General features: G+C 37.8%; 1 protein-coding gene across 7 annotated transcripts in view; it reads left to right on the top strand.

The window, feature by feature from the left end:
* Positions 1–23933, top strand: part of NFIB (nuclear factor I B) — a 445905-nt gene that overhangs the window by 397370 nt on the left and 24602 nt on the right. For 3 of the 7 annotated variants that reach the window (XM_047098082.1, XM_047098099.1, XM_047098091.1), the window contains exons 7-8: positions 11545–11679; positions 15541–15725. In XM_047098082.1, coding sequence (XP_046954038.1) covers positions 11545–11679; positions 15541–15725 — 320 coding nt within the window. Of the gene's footprint in view, positions 1–11544; positions 11680–15540; positions 15726–20050; positions 20217–23653; positions 23737–23933 lie in introns of all 7 variants that reach the window. The other 4 variants (XM_047098053.1, XM_047098071.1, XM_047098045.1 and 1 more) reach the window with 2 other exon arrangements.

The following is a 23933-nucleotide window of genomic DNA, read 5'->3' as shown; positions in this document are numbered from 1 at the left end:
AGCAATTAGTTTACTACCTCATTTTAATGATTTTATTTGAAATAAGTTCCAGATCATTTCTAGGACTTTCCTGTAAATCCACTAAAGTAACACATCAGTTAAATCAACCCTAACCATTACCAGCATGGATAATAACAGCATTAGTAACAACAGAAACCTTGAGATGTCTTGTAGCATAAATGTTTCTAAATGCATGGCTTTTCCCCAAATGTTCTCCTCTAAAATCTCATCTGTAATCTTGTTAAATTAGAACTCTTCCAGTATCTTTCTGACTTTTACAGCTAAGGTTACGGTATTGATTTTATTTTATAGTCCATGGCTCTCAGATGCTTAACACTAATAAGCCTCTATAGCCAAGAGGTTTTCCCCAGAGGCATGGTGAATAGCAGCTATTTACCTATGCCAATATTTAATAAGGGACTAAAATATACTCCAAATCCTGCATAATTGTGTGGGGTTTTTCCTCCTTGCAAGCAAGGTTTTCTGACATTACTCAAGACACTTTACCATTGTCTGTCTGTTAAAATGAAATTGCTTAATGGACAAAAGCATTTTGAAGTATTTTTTAAAAGTAGTTTTCATTTATTCAGTATTCATTTAGCACTCTTCTTCATTATTCAAAGGGTTGTTGTCGTTTTTTTTTTTAATGTCTCAGGAAGATGTTTGTGAGCTGCAAAGTGGTTTGAGCTTTAACTTTGTATTGGGTGTAGGTGTAGCCTGGAGACTTTTTTTTTTTTTTTTTTATAATAGAGATGTGATAGAGACTTGTAGTAACATTCTGCTTAACGTACTGGGATTGAAGTATACAATGGAGAGACTTAAACGATCACGAATGTTTTAAATTGCTGAAGAATACAGTAATATGCACAAGTGTAGTTAAGATTAAACAGCTCAATGATTAAAGTAAGAATTTTCATTTATTTCACATGAAGGCTACCATATTTTCTTTTTTAAAAAAAGAACTGATTTCATTTTTAAAAAAAGATTGAAAATTTTAATTGAAGATGATATCTTATCTCCTCTTAATGTAGCTTGCCGTTTTCCAGAGTTATTTTAGAGTGTGATAAATGTAAATATATATATGGAGATACTTTCTTAACATGGCAGCTAATTATTTTTTTGAATCATCTGGCATCATCATGAAACTACTGTGGTGGGATTAAGTCCATATGTCTTGTCATAACATTCCGAGCTTTTTGTTAACTCGGAGTGTGTGGGAAGGACTTATTCACATTTGCCACACAATCGTAAAATTTTACATCTAGAAGAGTCTTTGGAAACAGATATTCAGATATTCTCTTCACTTGGATTCTCAAAAATACACTGTTTTGCCTTTAGCCAGCTAAATTGCAAGTGTTACATTTAGGCATCTCATATTTTATATATTTTTGTAACCTCCAGTACTGAAGACCCATGAGGCATATCCTTACATTATAATACTCTGTGGAGCCACAGGCAGTATCCGCCCCCCCAATATATATGTTCCTTTTTTTTTTTTTTATAGTAACAGTAAAAATTACTTGTGGGAGTTTTGGGAAAACAAACTGTCAAATATAAATAAGAAAATAAAAATCACCTATAATCCTATCACATAGATTTTTATAATATAATGGCATTTTACCATGTCATTCAATTTCCACTCTACAAAGGCTACATAATATACCAGTTCCCCCTCGCTTGTACTATAAATTTGTAAATGTCTACTTTGCTTATGGAGGTGTAAGCAGTTTGCAAGCTTTTACGTAATGAAGATACAGCGAACATCACCGTATGGAGATATTTGTGCTTCAATCTGATTATTTTCTTCCAATCTAGTCATATTTGCTGTCCCCGAATCTAACATACTGTCTATCTGGCAACATGTCACCAAGTAGATCGTCCATGAAATTTTGTCAAAGGAATGAATACCTTCCTACTATAGAATTACTGAGTTAAACATTGTCCACTTTTAAGACTTTTGGTAAATATTGGTACAGAATCCAGGAAGGTCTTATGAATTTACCTTCCTACTAGCGGTTCCTGAGCGGTTGGTTTAACTCCACTGTCACATCCATAATATTGAAATGTAGCCACATGGCTCCATCCGCCATTTTGAAATCTGTCATCTGAAATATATATATATTTTTAAAATTTTTTTTTAACGTTTATTTATTTTTGAGACAGAGAGAGACAGACCATGAACGGGGGAGGGGCAGAGAGAGAGGGAGACACAGAATGGGAAGCATGCTCCAGGCTCTGAGCCATCAGCCCAGAGCCCAACGCGGGGCTTGAACTCACGGACCGTGAGATCGTGACCTGAGCCGAAGTCGGACGCCCAACCGACTGAGCCACCCAGGCGCCCCATGAAATATATTGAAAGAACGGTGTCTCCATGGCCTTGGGACGCTGCCCGTGCACCTTTTTTTTTTGGTCATTTACATTTCATTTAAACCATTGGGTTTACTTTTTCCACAGTAAAATGTGATGTCGCATAGCTCCATTTTACTGTGGAAAAAAAAATGGGGAAATGGAGACTGTACCTCAGGGATTATATAAAGCTTTCAAGTAAAGGTATAGCCCACTGTGCTCTGCCTCCCTTCTTCAGCCTTCAGGACACACTCCCTCAGGGCACCTCCCAGCCATCACTCCTTTATCTGTAGGTAAAACTTAAGGCAAAATTCCCAGGGGTTCTCCACAGGGAAACAATAGAAATTAATACATCAGAGCTTTGGGCTGGAATCTCCGAGGCTTGATAATTGCAGTATTTTACATAATGTGTATACAGTTATAAATAACCTCTAAACTTTCCTCCCCTCTTCCTGATGTACCCCAAGGCAAAAACAGAGGAAGAGAATCCTTGGTCTCTATGAGCGTTCAGTTGGCAGAGTCCAGTTCCCTGCCTTCTTCTCGTCCTCTGGGCACGGGGTCCAAGCTGTTTGCTTCTCTCTGGACTGACTCTGGATTTATGGCCTGATATAAAAGTATCAGATTTCTAGCTCCTGACCTACAGTGTGGTCCCCACACACTGGATTTGGTAGCCTCTCATCTATTACAAACAGCATTTTTATTTTATGCAGGTAGCTCGTTCCTTGGTCATGGTGGCTTCCAGCTGCCACCCTAGCATTTTAATGGACAGCAGAAATTCCCCTGTTTGGCTGAAGTTCGTTTTCCACCCTCAGTGGCTTGTGTCGCTTGACCGAATTTCAGCAGAGTAATGGATGTGTTCACCACCTTTGCTTCATTCAACAGTGAATTTGGTCTCTGTCTCTGAGGAGATTTTCTATGTACAAAAATTTTATTCTTTGTAAATTTATAAAACGCTCAAAGAAAAAAAATCGATGAACGTCTAAAACCTGTAGAAGATAAAGAAACCTAGAAAACTCTAAGAGGTATTGCCTTGTAAGACTTGCCAATATAAGATAAGCTTAGCAAATCTTAGAGACTATATGAGCTAAGTGTTACCACATAGGCACGTTCCTTCTTTGGTCTCTGTCATGCTCATCCTAAAGGGTCAAGGTTAACAGAAGTTTCCCTCTTATTGTTTTTCATTGCTCCTGAGTTTTCTTCTGCAAAAGAAAAAAAAAATCCTGTAACATCTGTTCGGCATCTTGATAATGTAAAAAATAAAGAAGGCATTTTTAACAACGATGATGGTTTTTTAAGCACTTCATAATAAAACATACCTTAACCTTAAATACTGGAAAACAACAGAAGCCAGCAAATGATGACTTGCAGGTAGAGGGCTGGGTTAGACTTGTTTACAAGCATAGTATATAAATGAGGAAGACAATTTAGGAATATGGGCAAGGATTGGACTGTTAAAATATTTTGAGACAATTTGCTTCTTTGTTAACTAGATAGAAATGTTTTTCTAAATTATAGGAATGGCACAGTTAATATATTTTAATTTAGTGTTCTACCATGCTGAAATTAATAGCTTCCAGAAATTCAAGAATTCTTGTGTGCTCTTACATAATTGATTTGAAATAGCTTAAACCGTATGTATTATTGTAGAGAAGAAGAATAGTCTTTTATTTTTTTTTTATTAAGAAAATGATGTGTTTTCTATATAGGTGATAGAAATTCGATTTGTAACCTTAATCTACTCAAGCATATTGGAAAAGCTAACATATTGCTCTACTATATGTGAAAAAGGAGCAGGTGTCCCAGACAGGCAGGTGTTAAGGTGGCTGTTTGAGCTTGCCCTAGATCACTAGTTGACTTCAGTGAAGTTCTACTAACAGGTGGCTAACTGATGGGAGTGCCATGTGACATTTATCCCGGGAGCGACTTGGATGACAGGCTGCTACAGACTGAGGAAGGGGTCTTTGCTTTGATGAAGAAATTGCCAAAACTCATGTCTCATTAGTGTTTCCTAAGGTTCTTTGGAAGTGAACAACAGTTTAATTAAGGGCTGACGTAAACACGTTTCTGCACACTTTCCCTGCAGCATTTTATCACATTAGAATTGATCAAAATTGTTGCCTTGGGCTGACTTGAACAGATATACATCTGGAGCACCATTTGTGCAAGCTGCTGATGAGTCGAGTGCATACGCTGTGTTTCACAGCAACGCTCTTCCTTTGTAGATGAAATTACCTTGTTGGGAGATGAGTTGATCTAACTCTTTATTTGCTTAAACCTTTATCTCTTTGAAGTGATGCTGTAAAATGAATGACACATCAGGGCTTAGGATGTATGTGTGCCCCAGTGCCAAAAAAAATTATATTATGGCTAGTAAAAATTGTGGGATGATTTGATTTTGCAGACTACTTATTTAAAGCTATGCTTCAATATAAATGAACCAGCTTATATATCAGTAGCCTATTTGAACTTTTTCTTATTAGTGATCTTTTATTATGTGTTTGACTTTACAATTGGTTGCTAAAGCCATAGCTAATTGTCCAATTACAAATCCAAACTTGGGTATAGACACGGGAGAATAACACCATCAATGTGAATCTTCCTTTTTTTTTTAATTAGCCTCAGTGATTTCTTTCATCAAGAAGAATTTTCTCTACAATCTAATATTATCCAAGTTGCAATTACTTAATGAGTTTTTGCATTTGTATTTGTAAGTATCTGTCCTCATTGCTGAACTGTAAGCATCACCAGGTCAGGGAGCAGTTGGTCTTATTTAACATCTTGAACTTGATGCTTTGCCCTAGTTTCTCACACTTCCTAAAAACCCAGTGACTGAATATGGGTTTTGTTGTTGTTTTGTTTGTTTTGCTTTCCTTTACTTCTCATCTGGTGGTATCTGCTCCTGCAGCTATGCCGTTTATGATATACCGAGAATGGTTATTTCATTCATCTTGTGCTCCTAGGTGTCAATCCGCCATCCAGCTTCTTTTTTGTGCAAGAGACTCTAAAATAAACGGTCTGCTCTAACCTCTTCTACTGCCTTTCAGGGCTAGATTTTTGAAAATTCACTTCCCAAGTAGCATGTTCTTCCAGCCTCCATAATCTTTGTATCTTTAATAAAATCATCTTGTATAGGAGATAAACCGTTAGTCAACTCAAACACACACACACACACACACACACACACACACACACACACACACACTATAGATAGAACAAGTACAAAGTAATAATGATAATACACCCATCAAAAAAATAAAAATAAAGTAAAGGCGCGCCGAGGTGGCTCATTTGGTTAAGTGACCAACTCTTGATTTCAGCTCAGGTCGTGATCTCACACTTTGTGAAATTGAGCCCCACGTTGGGCTCTGTGCTGACAGTGTGGAGATTACTTGGGATTCTCTCACTCCCTCTCTCTGTGCTCCTCCTCCACACCCATGTGCACACTCCTTCTCTCTCTCAAAAATAAATAAGAAATATTTAAAACATTTAAAAATGAAAACAAAATCCATCGGATAATATCAGACACAAACACAAGATAATTAAGGAAATCTAGACCTCTGCAGTCCCAGGAGGGATTGCTTAAAGTGAAAATAAATTAACTTGGTTCAATGGATAAAATACTTCTCTATAGCTGGAATAAGAAGGTAGGAAGACATCATTTTCTCCCCTGAGGGAATGTCCTCTGCAAGGAAAGACAGTAGAATCACATCCTTCCTGGCTCTCTCCTCCTCCAGGAGACCATAAGTAAATGAATTTAGCTACAGTTTAAGTAAAATGGAATGATAAGGAAAAGCTTATGTAAAAATGGGATACCATGGTAGATCTTAAAGTGAGGAAGATGTATTTTGAAGGAGAGGATTTCAACTACTGTTTTTATAATGAGCTGGGAGGAAGAAGGCCCGGAAGGGGACTAGAGGAGAGATTTCTGATATAACCAGGTACGAGTGAAAGGGGTCTAGTGGAAGCTACAAGAACAGAGAGAGAAAAAGATAATAGAGCTTTTGGAAAGGTTTTCCCTCCTGAGGTCAATTCACTTAGAAAGTGTTACTTTCTGAATCAAATTTAAATGTCTTTGTCTCACTGCAAGCTGGCACTGGCCTTTGTTTCTTTCTCCTGGACCACCAACAACTCCTGCCTCCTTCCCACCAACAGAAACACCAGCTAATCCTTTTCTGATCGTGTTTCTTCTCTCCAACTTCTTCATTTCATGTATTATTCAACGTATGCATTATTATGTATGTATTTTTATTCAACTTATTATATATTTATATATTGTTCAGCTTTATTATTATTCAACTTATTTTCAACCTAATCTTTTTTATCTATTATTCTTCCGGCTTGAGGGACAATAGATTATGAAAAGCATGACATTTGTTTTTCTCCACAGAAAGGTCACTTAAAACCATCTCTCCTATATATTCATTCCTCAAACATTTTTTTTTTATTTCTATAGCCTGTAAGTGCATTAAAAATAGAAACGGTATCATTTTTCAGTTTGGCACGAGGTCTGCTAGACTGCAGACATCCAAAATAAAATTAAAATCAAAACAATACTAGTTTGATTCATTATTAAAATGTAATGGCTAGAAACTCTACCCTTACTTCTCCCAGATAATTGACATTTTATTTTTATTCTTTCTCCAGTCCAGTGCGTTTTTTTCCTTTGACTGGGGGAGGGGTTTCACTTTGTGGCACCTGTACACTTAGCCTAGTGCCTTGCACACGCTTGGTAGCACTATCTTTTTATTGATTAATGGGCTCAAAAATTATTTTCATCTAGGGGCGCCTGGGTGGCGCAGTCGGTTAAGCGTCCGACTTCAGCCAGGTCACGATCTCACAGTCCGGGAGTTCGAGCCCCGCGTCGGGCTCTGGGCTGATGGCTCAGAGCCTGGAGCCTGTTTCCGATTCTGTGTCTTCCTCTCTCTCTGCCCCTCCCCCGTTCATGCTCTGTCTCTCTCTGTCCCAAAAATAAATAAACGTTGAAAAAAAAATTATTTTCATCTAGTGGGAAGACAATGGCGGCAAAGCCCACTTTCCAATACTATCATTCTTCATCAGTTTCTAAAGAAGTCGTTTCAGTGTGGACAGTGGACCTTCTTCTTCTTCTTTTTACTGTTATAAGTTAGCTTCATTGTTTGAGAAGACAATTTGGGGTCCCTTTTACAACGTGAAGAGTGAATTTTATTTCGTTTCTGCTGTCTGGGCCTCTCTAATTCCTTTGAGTGTTCCGAACACGAAGATACCATTGTTACTCGATGCGTGTCTGCAGAGAACCAGAAAAATAAATGGGCTTATAAGAATTACCCAGTAAAGCCAAGGGTATGATTTTGACTAGGAAACTGCAAAGGCTTCATTTCTGAAAAATTACCTAGTTCACCCATGTTCTTGGACTTCTGTACAAACACCCTTGATTATGTGCTCTTTACGAAAAAAAGTGACTCAGGTGAATTTGGCTGTGTTTAATGAAAATTTGGAAACCGTTAATAATAGTTGCAAAATAGCCTTGGTTGAGCTTCTCCAAAAATGACATTCATTCTGCTTCCCAAGCTCTAGTCACATTTTACTGTTTTTCTGTGATGTACAGTAAATGCCTTATTATTTATACATGGAGTCTTTAGAAACTGGTTACGCTGGTTAATTTTATTTAAGATCTACATTTAAGTACAGGTAAAGCATAAGGCTGTCAATAGATATCTTTTTCTAAGAGTTAATTTTTTTAAGTGTTTATTTTTATTTTGACAGAGAAAAAGAGAGAGAGAGAGAGAGAGAGAGCGTGCACACGCAAGGGAGCACACCAGCAGGGTAGGGGCAGAGAGAGAGGGAGAGACAGAATCCCAAACAGACTCCTCACTGTAAGTCCAAGGTAGGGTTTCATCTCACAGAAGCTGAGACCATGACCTGAGTCAAAACCAAGTCAGACGCTTAACTGACTGAGCCACTCAGCTGCCCCTAAGAGTTAATTTTAAATTAAAAATTTGGAGGGGTATGTGGGTGGCTTAATTGGTTGAGTGTCCGACTCCTAATTTCAACTCAGGTCATGATCCCAGGGTCGTGAGATTGAGCCCCTAGTCAGGCTCCTCACTGAGCGTTGAACCTGCCTAAGAGGAGATTCTGTGTCTCTCCCTCTGCCCCTCTCCCTCTCTCGAACTCCCTTTCTCTTTCTCTCTCTCTCTAAAAAAAAATTAAATGTTTGGAATAGAAACTTATTACACTATCTGCAAGGTGAGGGATGGAATATAGCTTCTTTCCACCCCTAAAAGCCTCTATGTCTATGATTAGCTTCTAGCAAGCCCAAATCTACATTTGTGCTATTACTTTTTAAAATCCTATAGCTCCACAGACGCCTGGGTAGCTAAGTCAGTTAAGCATCTGACTCTTGGTTTCTGCTCAGGTCATGATCTCAAGGTTTTGTGAGTTCAAGCCTGCCTGGGATTCTCTCTCTCCGCCCCTCCCCCGCTCATGCTGCCTCTGTCTCTCGTGAAATAAATGAACAAACTTAAAAAAATCATATAGCTCTTAAATGAAATTGAGTATTATTTTTGGCATTTTGAAGGTATCTTAGCTGAAATGAACTTTTTTTTTGTCTGTTTTTTAAATGGTCTTAAATTTTTTTTTTTTCTCTTCTTTGTAGCAGCGTTAATTGCTATAGTTTCATTAGGGATATACTTTTCATTTTTTCTTTTTGAGAAAGATATAAGGAAATGGTTCACCAACTCATCAAAGTTCTGATAGGGTAATGACAGCCAGTTAGTCACAAATTATAGCTTATGGCTACAAATATACCTGTCATTTTTTTTTTGACTGTGATGTCTACTATTTTAACAGTAGCATATCCATTCTTTAAGTGCCAGTGTGCTGAAACACGTATTTAATTTTATTTCATGCCTTTACCAGAGTTCATGTAATTTTTCAAATGGCAAATCCTAATGATAACTAGTTTCTTATATTAATAGCACCATATACATACATATATATGTATATATATATACATATATATGTACATGTATGTATATATACATACATACATATATACACATATACATATATATTTTATATATATAAAAATATTATATTTATATATATTTATATATATATAAATTTATGTATATTTAAATATAAATATATATATAATATATATATTTTTATATATAATGTGTGTGTATATGTGTATGTATGTATATATATATATATATATTAAATAGCACCATGAGGGGCGCCTGGGTGGCTCAGTCGGTTAAGCAACCCAACTCTTGATCTCAGCTCAGGTCATGATCCCACGGTTCGTGAGTTTGAGCCCTGAGTCAGGCTCTGTGCTGACAGTGTGGAGCCTGCTTAGGATTCTCTCCCTACTCTGTCTCTGCCCCTAAACTGCCCATGCTCTCAAAATAAATACATAAACATTTTTTTAAAAAACAGCATGAAGCCTTTTTCTCGTTAAAAAAATAAAAATGGAAATTATATATATATAATATATAAACATATATTTATAACATAAATATAAAATATATAAATATATACATTTAATGCGATAAAGTTTTAGGTTTTTTTAAAAATAAAAATTTCTTTTTTACAGAAACTGAAATGTTTATAAGTGAAATTATTTGATGTCTGGGATTTGCTTTAAAGTAAAGCAGGGGCAGTGTGGATGGGGTAAAGGTGAAATGAGATTGGCTATGAACTGATAATTGTGGTAGTGCGACCTACTTTATACTGTTTATGCTGTTTTATAATTCCCTTTTATTTTCTTATTTTGTATTAAAAAATTTAATGTTTATTTATTTTTGAGAGAGAGAGAAAGAGAGAGGCAGAGAGAGGGAGACACAGAATCCAAAGCAGGCTCCGGGCTCAGCGTGGGGCTCAAACTCTTGTACCGCGAGATCGTGACCTGAGCTGAAGTTGTACGCTTAACTGACTGAGCCCCCCGGGCGTCCCTATAATTCCTTTTTAACTCGTGTGTATCTCCTCCCTAGTTTTTAGGTTTGCAGAAGCTGAAACCAAATCTAGTTCACCATTGTGTCTCCAGCAACTGCAACAGTGTCTGGCATCTATTAAGCCTACAATAAATATTTATGGAAGGAATGTGTTAATTAATCTATCTTCTTAAGTGGCCTCCATGATTGCTGTCTCCATTGTGGCTAATTCATTCTCCATGTAGTTTCCGGAGGGATGGCTTTGAACTGTAAAATGTGATCATATTTTGTTCATAGATAGCATTCTCCCATCAGGGTAAGCATTCAGAAATTTATACACAAGGTCCGTGGCCCTTCATTGTGTGAGGGAGCTCCTTGCTTCCGCCTCCATGTCTGTACTTCAAACCACTCCACAGACTACTTGTACGACTTGTGTATTTTATGCCCCCCTTCTTCAGAACATTTTCTCTCTCTGGGAGTGTCCTCCCCATCCACATTTTAAACATGGCGCCACCGAGGCACCGTCCTTTACCTGGGGAGGCCGAGGTGATCGCTGTCCTTGTGCAGTGAGCCTGGAGAAGTAGCAGCAAACACAACCACAACGCCTCTGCTTTCAACACACTTCCTGCCTCTCAACTCTGGCAGCCATTTTCTTCTTATCATCTTCCTCTTCACTGACAGGGAGTATCTCTACAGCAGTTACTTTTTATTTTTCATGACATCCTCGACTTTACCTGGCAAATAGAGGAAGCCAATAAATATTTGCAGAATGAGCAAATGAAGGAATGTACTTTTTGTTAAACAAGTAATGAGTTTTCCATAAAAGATATTAAATCAATGATAGACTTACCAGCATTCCCAAAGGTTGTTTTTCACATTTGCACCAGGTTTTCCTCTGTTTTTTTCCACAGTGTAGTCAGCAGGTCAAAAGACAAACCCTTGAATCGTGTACATCTAAGAATGAAATGCTGAGGTAAAAAGGACCTTGATGTGAACCAAGGTGCCGAGGGAAACATGATACTTAGTTTTTCAAAAGTTCAAGATTTATTTAGTAGGAAGAATAATTCTGATGATAATTTTAATGAAGACTTGGGTTAACTTCAGTGGAGATTGCATCTGACAGATATTTCAAGTCTCCAATAAAACTGGGTCTTTGACCCTCAGTACATATTTTGTACAAGAGCCAAAGTACAAAAATAATAAAATGTGGGAAAAGAGGTCTTTTATTATGTTAATGTGAATGTTATAGCTGAAGAAAGAAGCTTGAGGTTTCCCTCTTCCTTTGCAGATATGTCTTCTCCGACTACTATGAAGAAGCCTGAAAAGCCACTGTTCAGCTCTACATCTCCGCAAGATTCTTCCCCAAGATTGAGCACTTTCCCCCAGCACCATCATCCCGGAATACCTGGAGTTGCACACAGTGGTGAGGAGTTTCAAGCATAGAGGAGAAGCCTCCCTCTTGTTTGCAGAGCTCACTCTCAGGGATGGGACAAGGGTTACAGTTCTAACTGGGGTGACCACATTTTCTCAACCGAAAGAGGGAGGGCCATGATCCTATCAAATATTTTCTTCTTATCAGTATATGAGAAAAGATTTTCAAATAATTCCATTACATAACATTTATGTATGTATTTTTAATTGCCTTTATTGGCAAGATTATAATCACAAAAAATTGGAAGATGTGGGATACATAGTTATCTTAACAATAGCTTTCAGATTGGCCCCCATTCTATTTGACCGAAGAAAGATGGGATTTCAAGTACGTTGCTGAGTTCAGAGTATTTCCATAGGCATTAAGATCTACAGACACTATTTCCACAAATGTTATTTTCTATATAAAAATCAATATTTAGCTACTTATTTAGGAGTAAAATTAATCAGAAAAATAAAAGAGCTATTTTCCTGGGACATTTTTTTTTATGTGCACCAATATTTCCTATAGACTGGTACACTTGATATTATGTCTATTATCTTAATTTACATAGGAAAAAGAATACAATATTTCACCTTTGTACTTTAAAAAAAACTAAATCCCCTTTCAGAAATTAAAAATCAGATATAATTAATAAGCAATACCGTATACTTTCTACCTATCTATTATTATGGAGCCCTAGAAAGGAGTATACTGAATTTTTGGTGGGGAAGGTTTTGTATATAAATGTGTTTATAGCAATACTCTTATTACTTTTAATTTAGACATAGGTGATTTCTTATCCTTCAAACAAATTGAGTCTGTCTGGTTTTTAAACCTTTATTCAAAGGTTACAGCTTCAGGCATAAAAACGTCCTTAGCTTTGTTCTGTGTGTGTTGATACGTATTGTTGCTATACAGTGCTTTACAGGTGCATGGCCTTCCTTGTTATCACTAAGAAAATTATAAAATTAAGAAAGGAATATACAAATCAAATGTGATGAAAAAAATTATATTTATATTGTTTGTGCTGCCACGATAGGTGAAAAAAAATCAGTAACTATTCATGGATCTGTAATGCTCCAATATTAGGAGCAAAATTAGTTTCGTCAAATTATCCATTTATTATGACACCTGACTAAAATAATCATATTTCTATCATTTGGAAAACATTAAATAGTACATTTTTATATACTGAACCATTAGAAACCTAGATAAGCTTTCCAGCTTGGCCCTTCTCCAGATATTTATTCAAGATGTAATGTGCTAAGGCCTATGGTAGGCACCTTGGTCATGAGAGTTTCTGTCTTTAAAGATCTCATGGGACAGTAGGGAGACGAGGGGACCACATCAGGTAGGCATCAAATCTGAACAGGACTAGACATTTGCAAAAGGATTAGATACCTGGAAGCGATGTGTTCTTAACTCAAGTTTAAAGAGGGACTTCACTATGAGAAGGAAGAACCAGCCAAGAGGAAGGTTGTTTCAGACAGAGTGAACAGCAGTGTCACAGAAGTCATTGCAGCAAGAAACTGCCGTATATCCCAGAATCCAAAAGTATCTTAACGTGGCCTACCAGGAGAGAGTGGCCAGAGATGAGTCCCAAGAAGTGAGCCAGGACAGGTTCCTGCAGCCCCCGAAGACCATATAAACCTGTGAAGTCGTTGGGCAATTATTCTGGAAGCAGTAGGGAGCCAGTGAAAGCTTTTTAGCAGGGGAGTTACGTGCTTAAAATGGTATTTAAAAAAATTCATTCATATGAGACCATTAAGGATGTATTGGAAGGAGCAAGACTGGGGGAAAGAGGACAATTGCGAAGGCTTTGCAATAACGTAGACTAGAAATACATCTACATACATGTATGCATGTATGAATTCTTTCTGCCTTGTGTTTTGCTTTGCCTTTCCTAAAGGACAAGAATGACTTTTACTGACATGAAGTAGCCATTTTTACTTTCAGTTTGAAATGTTATTTTCTACCTAGCTTATATCAAGCCAGTTACCAGTTAGGCGAGCACAATACCAGGGAGCTCAGAGATTTGAGGCCTGATTTGAGAGGTGCCAGTCTCACTGAACAAAGAGCTCTTCCCAAACTACTGGTGCCGTATTGATCTCGAAGCTCAGAGGACCCAAGATGGAGCTACATATGTATCCTTCAAGGGCTTGTGTATAGACACAGGTGAAGACCATGGTTAGACTGAGCCGAGATTAAGAGCACTTCAACACAGATAAAAAAAGATGCCCAATTCAACTTAGGTGTTCGCATTTCCTTAAATTATACTTTCATATGTGCATACTCCTTAGAGTGATATTTCAAAAAGGAGTTTCGTTTAAAGAAATATGTCATTGTTCTCTCAAATGCATCCCTTCGATGGAGGATGCACAGACTTCAGTGTGTGAAAAGATTACATGAGGCCCTTGTTTAAATCGTATTTTCTAGTGTCTTACCCCTGGAGGGCTTCATCCAGTAGGTCTGTGGTTAAGCCCAGGAATCTGCATTGTAAGAATAATACAGGGGATTCTCAGCTCTCCCTGGACATTCAGGGAACAAAATTGTGACCATAAAATTGAACTTATGACTCTTCTCCACACATTCTTAATTTCTTGTATTTTCTGAAAAAAAAAAAAACTTTCTTTGGAGAAGATAAGTAATATCCCTTTAAAAGTACAGTATATATATATATATATATATATATATATATGTACATAATTACAAAGTTGGAGATAAGTCTTTCCAGATGATTTTCATTAATAGGTCATGGAAAGAATTTATTTTTCATATTGTTTGCTAAGTTGTCTCATAAAACACTAAACATTTATCATATGTAATTTCCTATGATTTGGATCAAAATAGTAAATAGAAACAGACATTTAATCTTCACTTCTACATATACTCGTTGGTACTCTCAAATTGTACTCATGTGGTTATTTTCCTCAACGTTATAGAGATAATGATCATGCAATTATATTCTTTCCCCATTTTTCAAACTTAAGAATTATATTTTAAAATCTAAACAATAAATTGTGGTCATACTGATGTTGAAAAATTACAGTACAATTAAACATCGCCTACATTTCATATGTTTTATATATTATTTCCCTTTATAAATATGCGATTTATTGGTAAGTTAATGTGCCTATATGAAAGTTTAAATTCACATTTCTGTGGGTTATACTCTTGGTCTTATCTTAATAATGTCTTTTAAGCTATATGTAATAAAAGTTAGAGTAGGAAGAAGAATACTTATAGAATAGAGCCCTTTTGGTTTTGAAAGGAACATTTTCATTAGGAAAAAGCATTACCAGACCCTGTGTTCAGATGTTCATAAGCATTTATACAATGATCAGGTACTTATTCAGGACATTATTGCTTACTAATTATTGGCTTCTCTTTTCACCAACCACCTGCCAGGATGTATAGGGAAGATACTTATTTAGAATTGGAGTGCACTTCTGTTTTGAATTCTGATAGTCTGTGGATGCCCCTGCCCTTTAATTAATGCTGTGAGTTGATCTGAACTTAAGACCCAAAGACTTTCTGATCAAAGATCATATTCTGGATGGGAAATAACTTTGCTTTAAGACATGTTTCATGAAGCACTGGCTTTACCTATAAAACGGAAACTTCCTCGTCTCCTCGTTCTTAGATCTAGAAAGCAAGATTGCTGGTCCCCTAAAGGGGGGTAGGGTCTGCGTGTTCTCGGTGCGGGTGTGGAGCGTAGAGCGAAAGACTCGCTGTCTCCGCAGGGGAGTTTGGGTAGATGGTGGGGAAAAGGGAAGAGCTGGAGTGGCGCAGTCTCACAGGGTTCTCAGGGTCGGGTGGAGCGGTGGGCATCACAGCTGACGTCCGTCTCCCCTTTTCTATCTTCTACAGTCATCTCAACTCGAACTCCACCTCCACCCTCACCGTTGCCATTTCCAACACAAGCTATTCTTCCTCCAGCCCCATCGAGCTACTTTTCTCATCCAACAATCAGATATCCTCCCCACCTGAATCCTCAGGATACTCTGAAGAACTATGTACCTTCTTATGACCCATCCAGTCCGCAAACCAGCCAGGTAAAAATGAGAGAGAAAATAAGCGTAGAGCCTAAGGGAGATGGAACAGGTCTGACTCTAAGACGTGAAGCTTACTCAGACACTATGTCTGGCAGAACATCAAGCTTTTGAAATCCATCTTCAGGAAGTGTCTTGGTGACTCAATAAGTTTTTATTTAAAGGTGGCTGAATGACAGGTAGGAAGTGTATTGCCCCAAAGGGGCACATTCATGAAGGTGTTTTTGGTTTGATGTTTTTGAATTTTCATTGACTGCAAAGAAAGTTGATGCAGAAAGTGAGTGCATTGACAAAAAAGCTCTGAGCTGGAGTTCACACCTCTGGAATACCTGCTTTAACACAGAGACAAAGTGCTTATTTCAGGCAGGGGCGAGGTATGCGCTAAAATAAACACACACAAAAGAACTTACAGTTGTATTTATAGGCCAACTATTAGGTATTAAAATAAGCTTTGGTAACGTAAACCTGTTTAGTTTTGACGACTACTTGAATATTCTTTGCACAGACATGACTACATTTAATAATCAGGGACATTGCCAGAAGTATCTTTTTTCTTTCCTTCTTTCTTTCTTCCTTCCTTCCTTCCTTTCTTTCTTTGTTTCTTTCTTCTTTCTTTCTTTCTTCTCTCTCTCTCTCTCTTTCTTTCTTTCTTTCTTTCTCTCTCTCTCTCTCTTTCTTTCTTTCTTTCTCTTTCTGTCTTTCTGTCTTTCTCTCTCTTTCTGTCTTTCTTTCTTTCTGCTTTCTTTCTTTCTCTTTCTTTCTTTCTTTCTCTCTCTGTCTTTCTCTCTCTCTTTCTTTCTTTCTTTCTAACATCGTGCGGTGGTTTTAGGGACTTTTATTGTGTAAGTGTAGTGACTCACGTGCCTTTCTCACTCCCTAAACATGTGGCTTCTTCTATGGAGAGGTCACTTCATAGGGATTTGATATAAGAGGATTTTTCATTATCAAATAGACAGTCTTTGTGCCAGAGTCGGCACAAATCAGAATATCCAGAATCTGTACTGTAGTTTTGATCTTATGGTCTGGTATTTGGCATTGCTGCTTTCCCTCCAAGGATCCTGCCCACTCCTTATTATGCCTTTTAATGCGCTGAGAGATTGTCATAAACATTCTGTCGTTAATGCTGTTCAGTTACTAAAATGCCAGTAAATAGTATGTGCATATTAATTTAGAATTAACAAAGAAAAGATCTGGAAAAATCATGTTGGTCGTGATTGTTAAAATGAAAGAAAATGGTCTTTTCTGAATGTTTTATTTTGAATAACGACATAGCCAGCACCATTTTGGTTACTTAAAAAGTTACCTGTGCTTGTAGTTCTGTTGACTTCATAATACTAAAGTAAACACACCGTTCTTGAGTTTTGAATTTGTAATTAAGCCATTTGTATTTTAGAAGAAAATGTCCAAATGGTATAGCACTTTTAATGACTATAATAATAATTACTAAGTAAAACAGTAGATCTTAATATATCAGTTTAGAAATAAAATTTGCTGTCAGATCGTGGATTCAAGAGTCTCAGTTCCATAGAGCATTTTGCTAGACTCAGCTGGGAACAGTGCACACAAGGTCTGATTTTAATTTGTGTAGAATTTCCATGAATAACAAAGTCTAATTAAGACATCCATTAAAAGTCCTTAACGTTAATTCAGTGTGGAAAATCTTAGAGTTCCATTGGATTTTTTTTTTTAACTGATGTCTTAATTAGGCACTGTTAGGGGGAAAATTATGCAAATTAAAATCAGGCCCTTAGTGTTACGCATTTCTTTAATTATTCAGTGCTTGTTTTAGGTATATTTCCATTTCTTTATAAGTTAAGAGGGCGTATTAGGTGATAATCTGCCTATATTGTTCTGTTTTTCTTCCTATTTTTAAGGTAAAGATCTAGCTTCTAAGAGAAGCATCTTACTTTCATCTCAATTTAAAAAAAGAAAAATTTTCCTCTCAGGATTTTATGTAATAGGAGCAACATCGTACTATGTAGGGTAATCCTTTCCTAATGCCGCTCAACTTCATCTTCAAATGAGATGTCTCTCTTTTCCTATCTGTGGTATGAAAGTTCATCTAACGGCCTTAAAAGAGACGCTTTATAGTAGTATAGCTTCATCTGTTTGAACCAGTGGAAGACCAAAAAGGAATAACCCCTCCTATTCTGACTCTGAATTCCAGAAGAGTTGTCTGTATTGGCTTGGGACTTGTCACTTTTGTCCTTTTTAAATGAGTGAAACGTCTGTTGGTTCATGTCGGTTCCATTCCAGTAGACAAAGCTTGCAGGATCGGCGAGGTAATAACACATCACGTGCAGCATTTTCTTGACATTATTGCCATTCTTCCATCCCGTGTTCTCAGGTAGGTCCCAGCAAACTGTTTGGGGTACACAGAATATGGAAACGCTCTTTACTACCGCATGTACCACGAGTGATAGAGAGAGACCTTTCTTCTTTCTTGAGGCAGATACTCAAAACAGTCTTTTGCAATGTGTTCAGAGAACCAGAAGTTGATGGTCTGCTTTAAAAGAAAATGACTTTTTCCCCTTGAAAGGAAAAATGTGTCTTTCTAGTAAATTACCTAATTGTTTCCATGGGCACCTCATACCTGCTTTGATTTTTAACTCCAACTCAAAAACCAGTTAAGTTGCATTTCAAAAGAGGATTCTTGATACTTACCTGTTTAGCCCTAAAAATGGGGGGTGGTGGGGAAATGAGGACTCATTCACCTGTAGTTCACTCTTCCTTTTGAAATATCCTGTGGCCCTGCGCTGATTTTGATTGTTAAGTCTGGCAACTGAGAGGCCTTGTCCTCCCCACAGCAATTTGGAGATTAATTACGTCGCTGGTGCACCAATTTGAGTGAGACAGTCATGCTACTCAATGGATTATTTTAAATAAAATTAGTTTAAAGATAGAACTCCCTCATAAACTCTCTCGTAGGTTTCCGTGGGGGAGACGCTGGTCAATTTTCCTGACATAAAGTTAAATACTTAAAATTACTCATGATGAATAGTCAGGATATTCAAGAAGTCCATTATTCTGTACAGAATAAATAATGTGGCCTCCGAGGAACCTAACCAAAGACTTAGCGCATGTCTCTCATTGACTGTGTTCAAGTGTTATTAGCTGTTCATCTTTTTATCTAAAGAAACGTCTTCTGGTGATTTCTGTGCAGGGAATTAAATAACTATTCCGTTCATTGCACTGTTTACCTTTAACACAGAGAGCCGAAATACTTGTGGAGAATACTCTCATGGCAAATTGTTAGGTACCTCATGCAGTGGAGAATTCCAACATGGGTGTAATCAAGGATAGCATGCTCTGTCTAGAAAAATACATTCCAGTATTTTTTTTTTCAAACAGTGTACCCTTAAGATTTTGTCTCCTTACCATGGATACTGTTTTCTTACCTGAGGCTAACACTCAGATATTCATGTCTTTTCTATCATTGCCCCAGGGGATTTTCTTAGCTGATTCCCACAAAAGTCAACAATAATGTTTTGCGTAACCCTCTATGCCCAGCAAGGGAGGAGTAACTTAGGTAACAAAGTATATTTGATTGATCTCTGCTTTCCCTCAGCACATTTTAATTGACTTTGGAAATCTTTTATTTGTAGTTGTGAGGTCAGACCTAGTCCATCATTTTATATCGTGTGGATCTGAAGTTTTAAATGCTTGAAATATCATTCTATCTGCCTGTATGGGTCAATCGTCAAAAGTTAAGTGGAGATCCTAGAGCCTAAATTGCTTGGTGTGTGTGTCCAAGCGTACTTGTGTGTGACGGAGAGCTAGAGTTTTTGAATGCCGAAGATGGGCTTTGACTATAAATAATGGAAACTATTGAGTTGGATGTGTTTGATCTCCTAGATATTCTTGTCTTGCTTGGGTCAGTGATAGCATCCTTAGGTGAAAATCGCGTGCTGAAAGCCAAAACTGACTGACCGCGGAAAACGAACGGCAGAGAAGAAGAAGGCACGGTTCAAATTCTCACTAGCTCAGGAATTATTTACACTCCAGTCTTGGGCTAAGCGTGTAAGTCTCCACCTGAGTCTTGCCCGTGCTACTGAATGAAAGGATCAGTTCCGCCTGGCTCTCAGGCGTGTTGTAAAGATGAATTAACCCGTACGAAGTGTTTTGAAGGTGAAACTTCCTTTTAAGTGCTGCTGCTTCTTTTTACTACTAACCATTGGTTGGTCTCTCTGACTCCGACTTGGGAAGGCGTGTGGTGGTTAACAGCAAGTGTACCGGGTCCGTGTGGCCAAGGGTGCTGAGTGGAAGTTGTTGGACAAGATGACTGCCTTTTGGATTGTTTCACCCGCCATTCTGTTTTTGTTTTGTAGCCTAACAGCAGTGGTCAAGTAGTAGGGAAAGTGCCTGGCCATTTCACACCTGTCTTGGCACCCTCTCCCCATCCCAGTGCAGTGCGACCTGTGACCCTGACCATGACAGATACTAAACCCATCACTACATCCACTGAAGGTGAGGCAGCTTCACCTACAGCAACCAGTAAGTATTTCTGTAGGAAATGAGAAATGTCCATCAAAGGCACCGTTGGATGTCTGATCCAAGGTGGAAAACACGGCAACTTTTCAGACCAGATGGAGATTTCTCATTTATGTGGAACTAGCAGGCATGTATGTGGCCTGGCTCTCACAAGCTCTCTCTTATCAAATTTCAGGCAGTCCATCCTATTTGAAAAGGGAGAAGCTCATTTGTTGAATAAACAGTTGTCAGAAAAATAATAAGTCATGCCTGCTCGTTCGAGGTATACATCGAAAATACACTGAATAACATAACTCAGTGTACAAGGTTTTTATGTCACCCAGAGAGATTAGATAATTGTTACTTATTGGAGCATTCCTATAGAAATCAATGCCCTTCACACGGCAGTCCGAATCAGGGCCTCTGTAAAATAATTGCCCGTTTACGTCGCTATAGGCTATATCATTGCAAGAACAAAACAAAACAAAACAAAACAAAAAACAGTTACACGATGTTGGATGCAGATAACATTTTAAAGTTGAGTATTAGGCACACATAAGCCAATTGCACTTTCATTATCTACGGCCATTTTTTGGTTTGTTTGTTTGTTTGTTTTTCATTTTTGTTTTTGTTTTTTGTTTTCGTTTTTGCCTATCATGGTACATCAGGTACTGTGGTTTTGAACGTGGCCATAACATTTTAAATGTCAGAGATTTATCCAGTGAACTTACATCGAACCTACCAATAAACCAAATGATTCCTTTGCTTCTTCGTATTGAATACTCATAAATACACAAGAAATTATCGCGCAGTTTTTCAATTGGCTTCATTCAAACTACAGGCTCCCTGGGACTGGAATTGGCACATACAGATTGGTCAAGTGGAAGAGATAAAGCTCCAGTCAGGAGGAATTAGCAGACTCCTCATCAATTATGCATTATATACCTGAAATTCAGAGGTCCCATTTTCTTTCCTAGGGCAAAAAAAAAAAAAAAAAAAAATTGAAAACCTCTGGAAATGTCTAAGTAAAATTACAGAATTACAGGGGCACCCCTGGCTCTTCCTTTTCTCAGGCTTTGGAAAGATGCTTTCTTCTTGTTTTTTTTTTTTTTTTCTTTCTTTCTTTCTTTTTTTTTCTTTTTCTTTCTTTCTTTTTTTTTTTTTTTGCGGCTTCTGAAAACCTAGAAAGGGACCCTACAAGAGAAATGGATAATACTTTGAGTGTACAATGAATTCAGCATTTCTTTCTCAAAATTCATGAGGCCCCATAGCCTAATCAGTCCATGTAGGCTTGCAATTCCCATCCATAATCTTTATTGTTTGTAATTGGTTTGTTGGTAGAGGGTCCTACACTAGGGAACACTTCCCTGAATGCACAGATGGGTGAAATCCAGTCAAGGAGGACTAAGAATGCTTTTGCTCCAAAGGTTAGCTGTGCACATTATGGCCACTGAAATATGACATCCAGATTTTATTTTATTTTGTACTTATTTTCTTTTTCTTATGAAATTTATTGTCAAATTGGTTTCCATACAACACCCAGTGCTTATCCCAACAGGCGCCCTCCTCGGTGCTCATCAACCCACTTGCCCCTCACAATCCAGATTTTAAAAGTGGATGCGTTGGCATCTTTGAGCAAACAAAAGTCAGCAATTTAAATAAAAGCAAATGAAAACCAGAAGATTTTTTTAAAAAGCATTGGAAAGACTATCACAGGATAAATGATCCAAACCGAATTCCAGAAACTTCATTTACCTAATCTTATACGGATATTAATAGAGGACCTTCAAGGGAAGATCAGACCTCAAGGATCACAGCTCACCATGGGAGTGCTATTAGCCTGCTTGCTAATGAATTGTTCTTATGCTCACCTGTAGGTTGATCAAAAGGGATCTGATTTGACTCATAAAATTACAAAATATTCAGAAGGTTGGTTGTATAAAGATGGCTGTATCAGCTTATTTCCCACTCCCACATAAAAGAAATCTAGCGAGTTGTTTTTCTTTCCTATAAACAGACTTGTAGCTCCAGCTCCCGAGACAACACTGATCATGAGAAATTGGTCATTGAACTGATAAGTCAGTGAAATTAAAGAAAACACATAGATGAAGGAAACCTCCTTCTCATGGTTGAAAAGAAGGAATATCGCTTTCTGAGCCTCTGTGAGGCTCTTCTCCAGCTGTCCATGCTTTGCGCTGAATGCCAGAGGCCTGGTCATCAAGTAGGGCCACTGGCTGCTTATGGCTGCCCTTGTATGGGCCCTTTATTCAGGAGTGATTAAAGCTGAATTGTGAGCATCTTCACTGTTTTAAAAAGTTGACCTAAAAAAGCTTCAGTGGATCAAATTCTGCAACCCTTCAAATGGACATGGCAGAATTAATATATTTGGCTTAAAAGAAAAAAGCCTTTTTAAAATTAATGTCTGGATTTTTCATTAATCTGATGGTGTTTGGCCAAACATTTTAGCTTTCTTCAGACCTATAAATGTAACATAAATGGCGAAAATACAGTTCTTCTGTTTATTCCAGCATGAGGCAGTGGGGTTGCTTAGTGCTGGAAAGTCCTTTCCTTGTGAAAAGAAACAAAAATCTTTAGGAATAGGGAGCTGTTTTCTTTGGAAAATTCACTCTGTACCAAAAAGCATCTGTACCAAAAGTACTTGCAAGGTGAGATCAAAATAATTTAAGGAATATTCCCCACATGTACTTAACGCCTGGTGGCCAAGTATCTAAAAGATGTCACCACTCCCTCCCTGGGCCAATCACAAGAAATTGACTCTTTGCGCTTATGAAAAAGAAAGAATTTTTTTTCAAAAACATTTCTCTCACACTTAAGGTCATTTTCACATTAACTGAAGTTCTGACCTGATTCACTCTCTGTGCTATCATAAATATAGGCTTCTCCTTCATGTTAGTAATATTAGATTTTCTCTTTAGCAAGACGTTGTTCATTCGGTATCATCAAGCCCATCTGCTTACATCCCATTATTACACGCTTTCACTCTTTCCCGACAGACTTTCAGTCTGCTTTTACGTTTAGAATCGCAGACCCTCATCGATTACTCCATTGTTAGGCAGCTAATATCTGGTGAAACAGTACAAGTAGGAAAAGGGCCCTGCTACAGAGCCAGCCCTTGGTACTCCCGTGGGACTATAACCGGAGCACGTTAGTGTGAGACACCCACCGCCAAAGGTCAGATGTGGTTTACTGGATAGATTTCTGGGGAGGGGGAAAAACGAACTGATTTGAGGTCAACTGCCCTTTCTTTTATGTATCGTTTGGTGTTCACTCAGACAAAAGAATAGAAAAATAGCGAGACTTTATTTTATTTTATTTTATTTTATTTATTTGTTTTATTTTTTGGTTGCAAATCCCGCCTCTCTGGGTTTCTTTTACATGGACAGGGTGTTCATTCTGATAGTTCACAATTTTTATCTTTGTTTTTGTTCTTCCTTAATCAGCCTACACAGCCTCAGGCACATCTCAAGCCAATCGATATGTGGGACTAAGCCCAAGAGACCCATCCTTCCTACATCAGCAACAGGTGGGCAAGTTTCACCCAGGTGTGATGGTGTAGCCACGCTTTCGCATTGGTGCTCTCTCCATGCTGCCTCTCAGATCTGGACTCAGAACGGGGCTCCCGGGGGCTTCTGGGAAAGAAACTGATCATTTCATTTTCCAGAATATTTTCTCATTTATCCTTTGTTTCTTGCCTCTCTAAACAGGGTTTCTCAAATTGGC

This window comes from Lynx rufus, unplaced genomic scaffold (assembly GCF_022079265.1).
Source record: "Lynx rufus isolate CCGP_SWC_20201006 ecotype Redwood Valley unplaced genomic scaffold, mLynRuf1.p SCAF_10, whole genome shotgun sequence".
Classification (NCBI taxonomy): Eukaryota; Metazoa; Chordata; class Mammalia; order Carnivora; family Felidae; genus Lynx; species Lynx rufus.
This window is presented reverse-complemented; position numbering and strand designations above follow the sequence as displayed.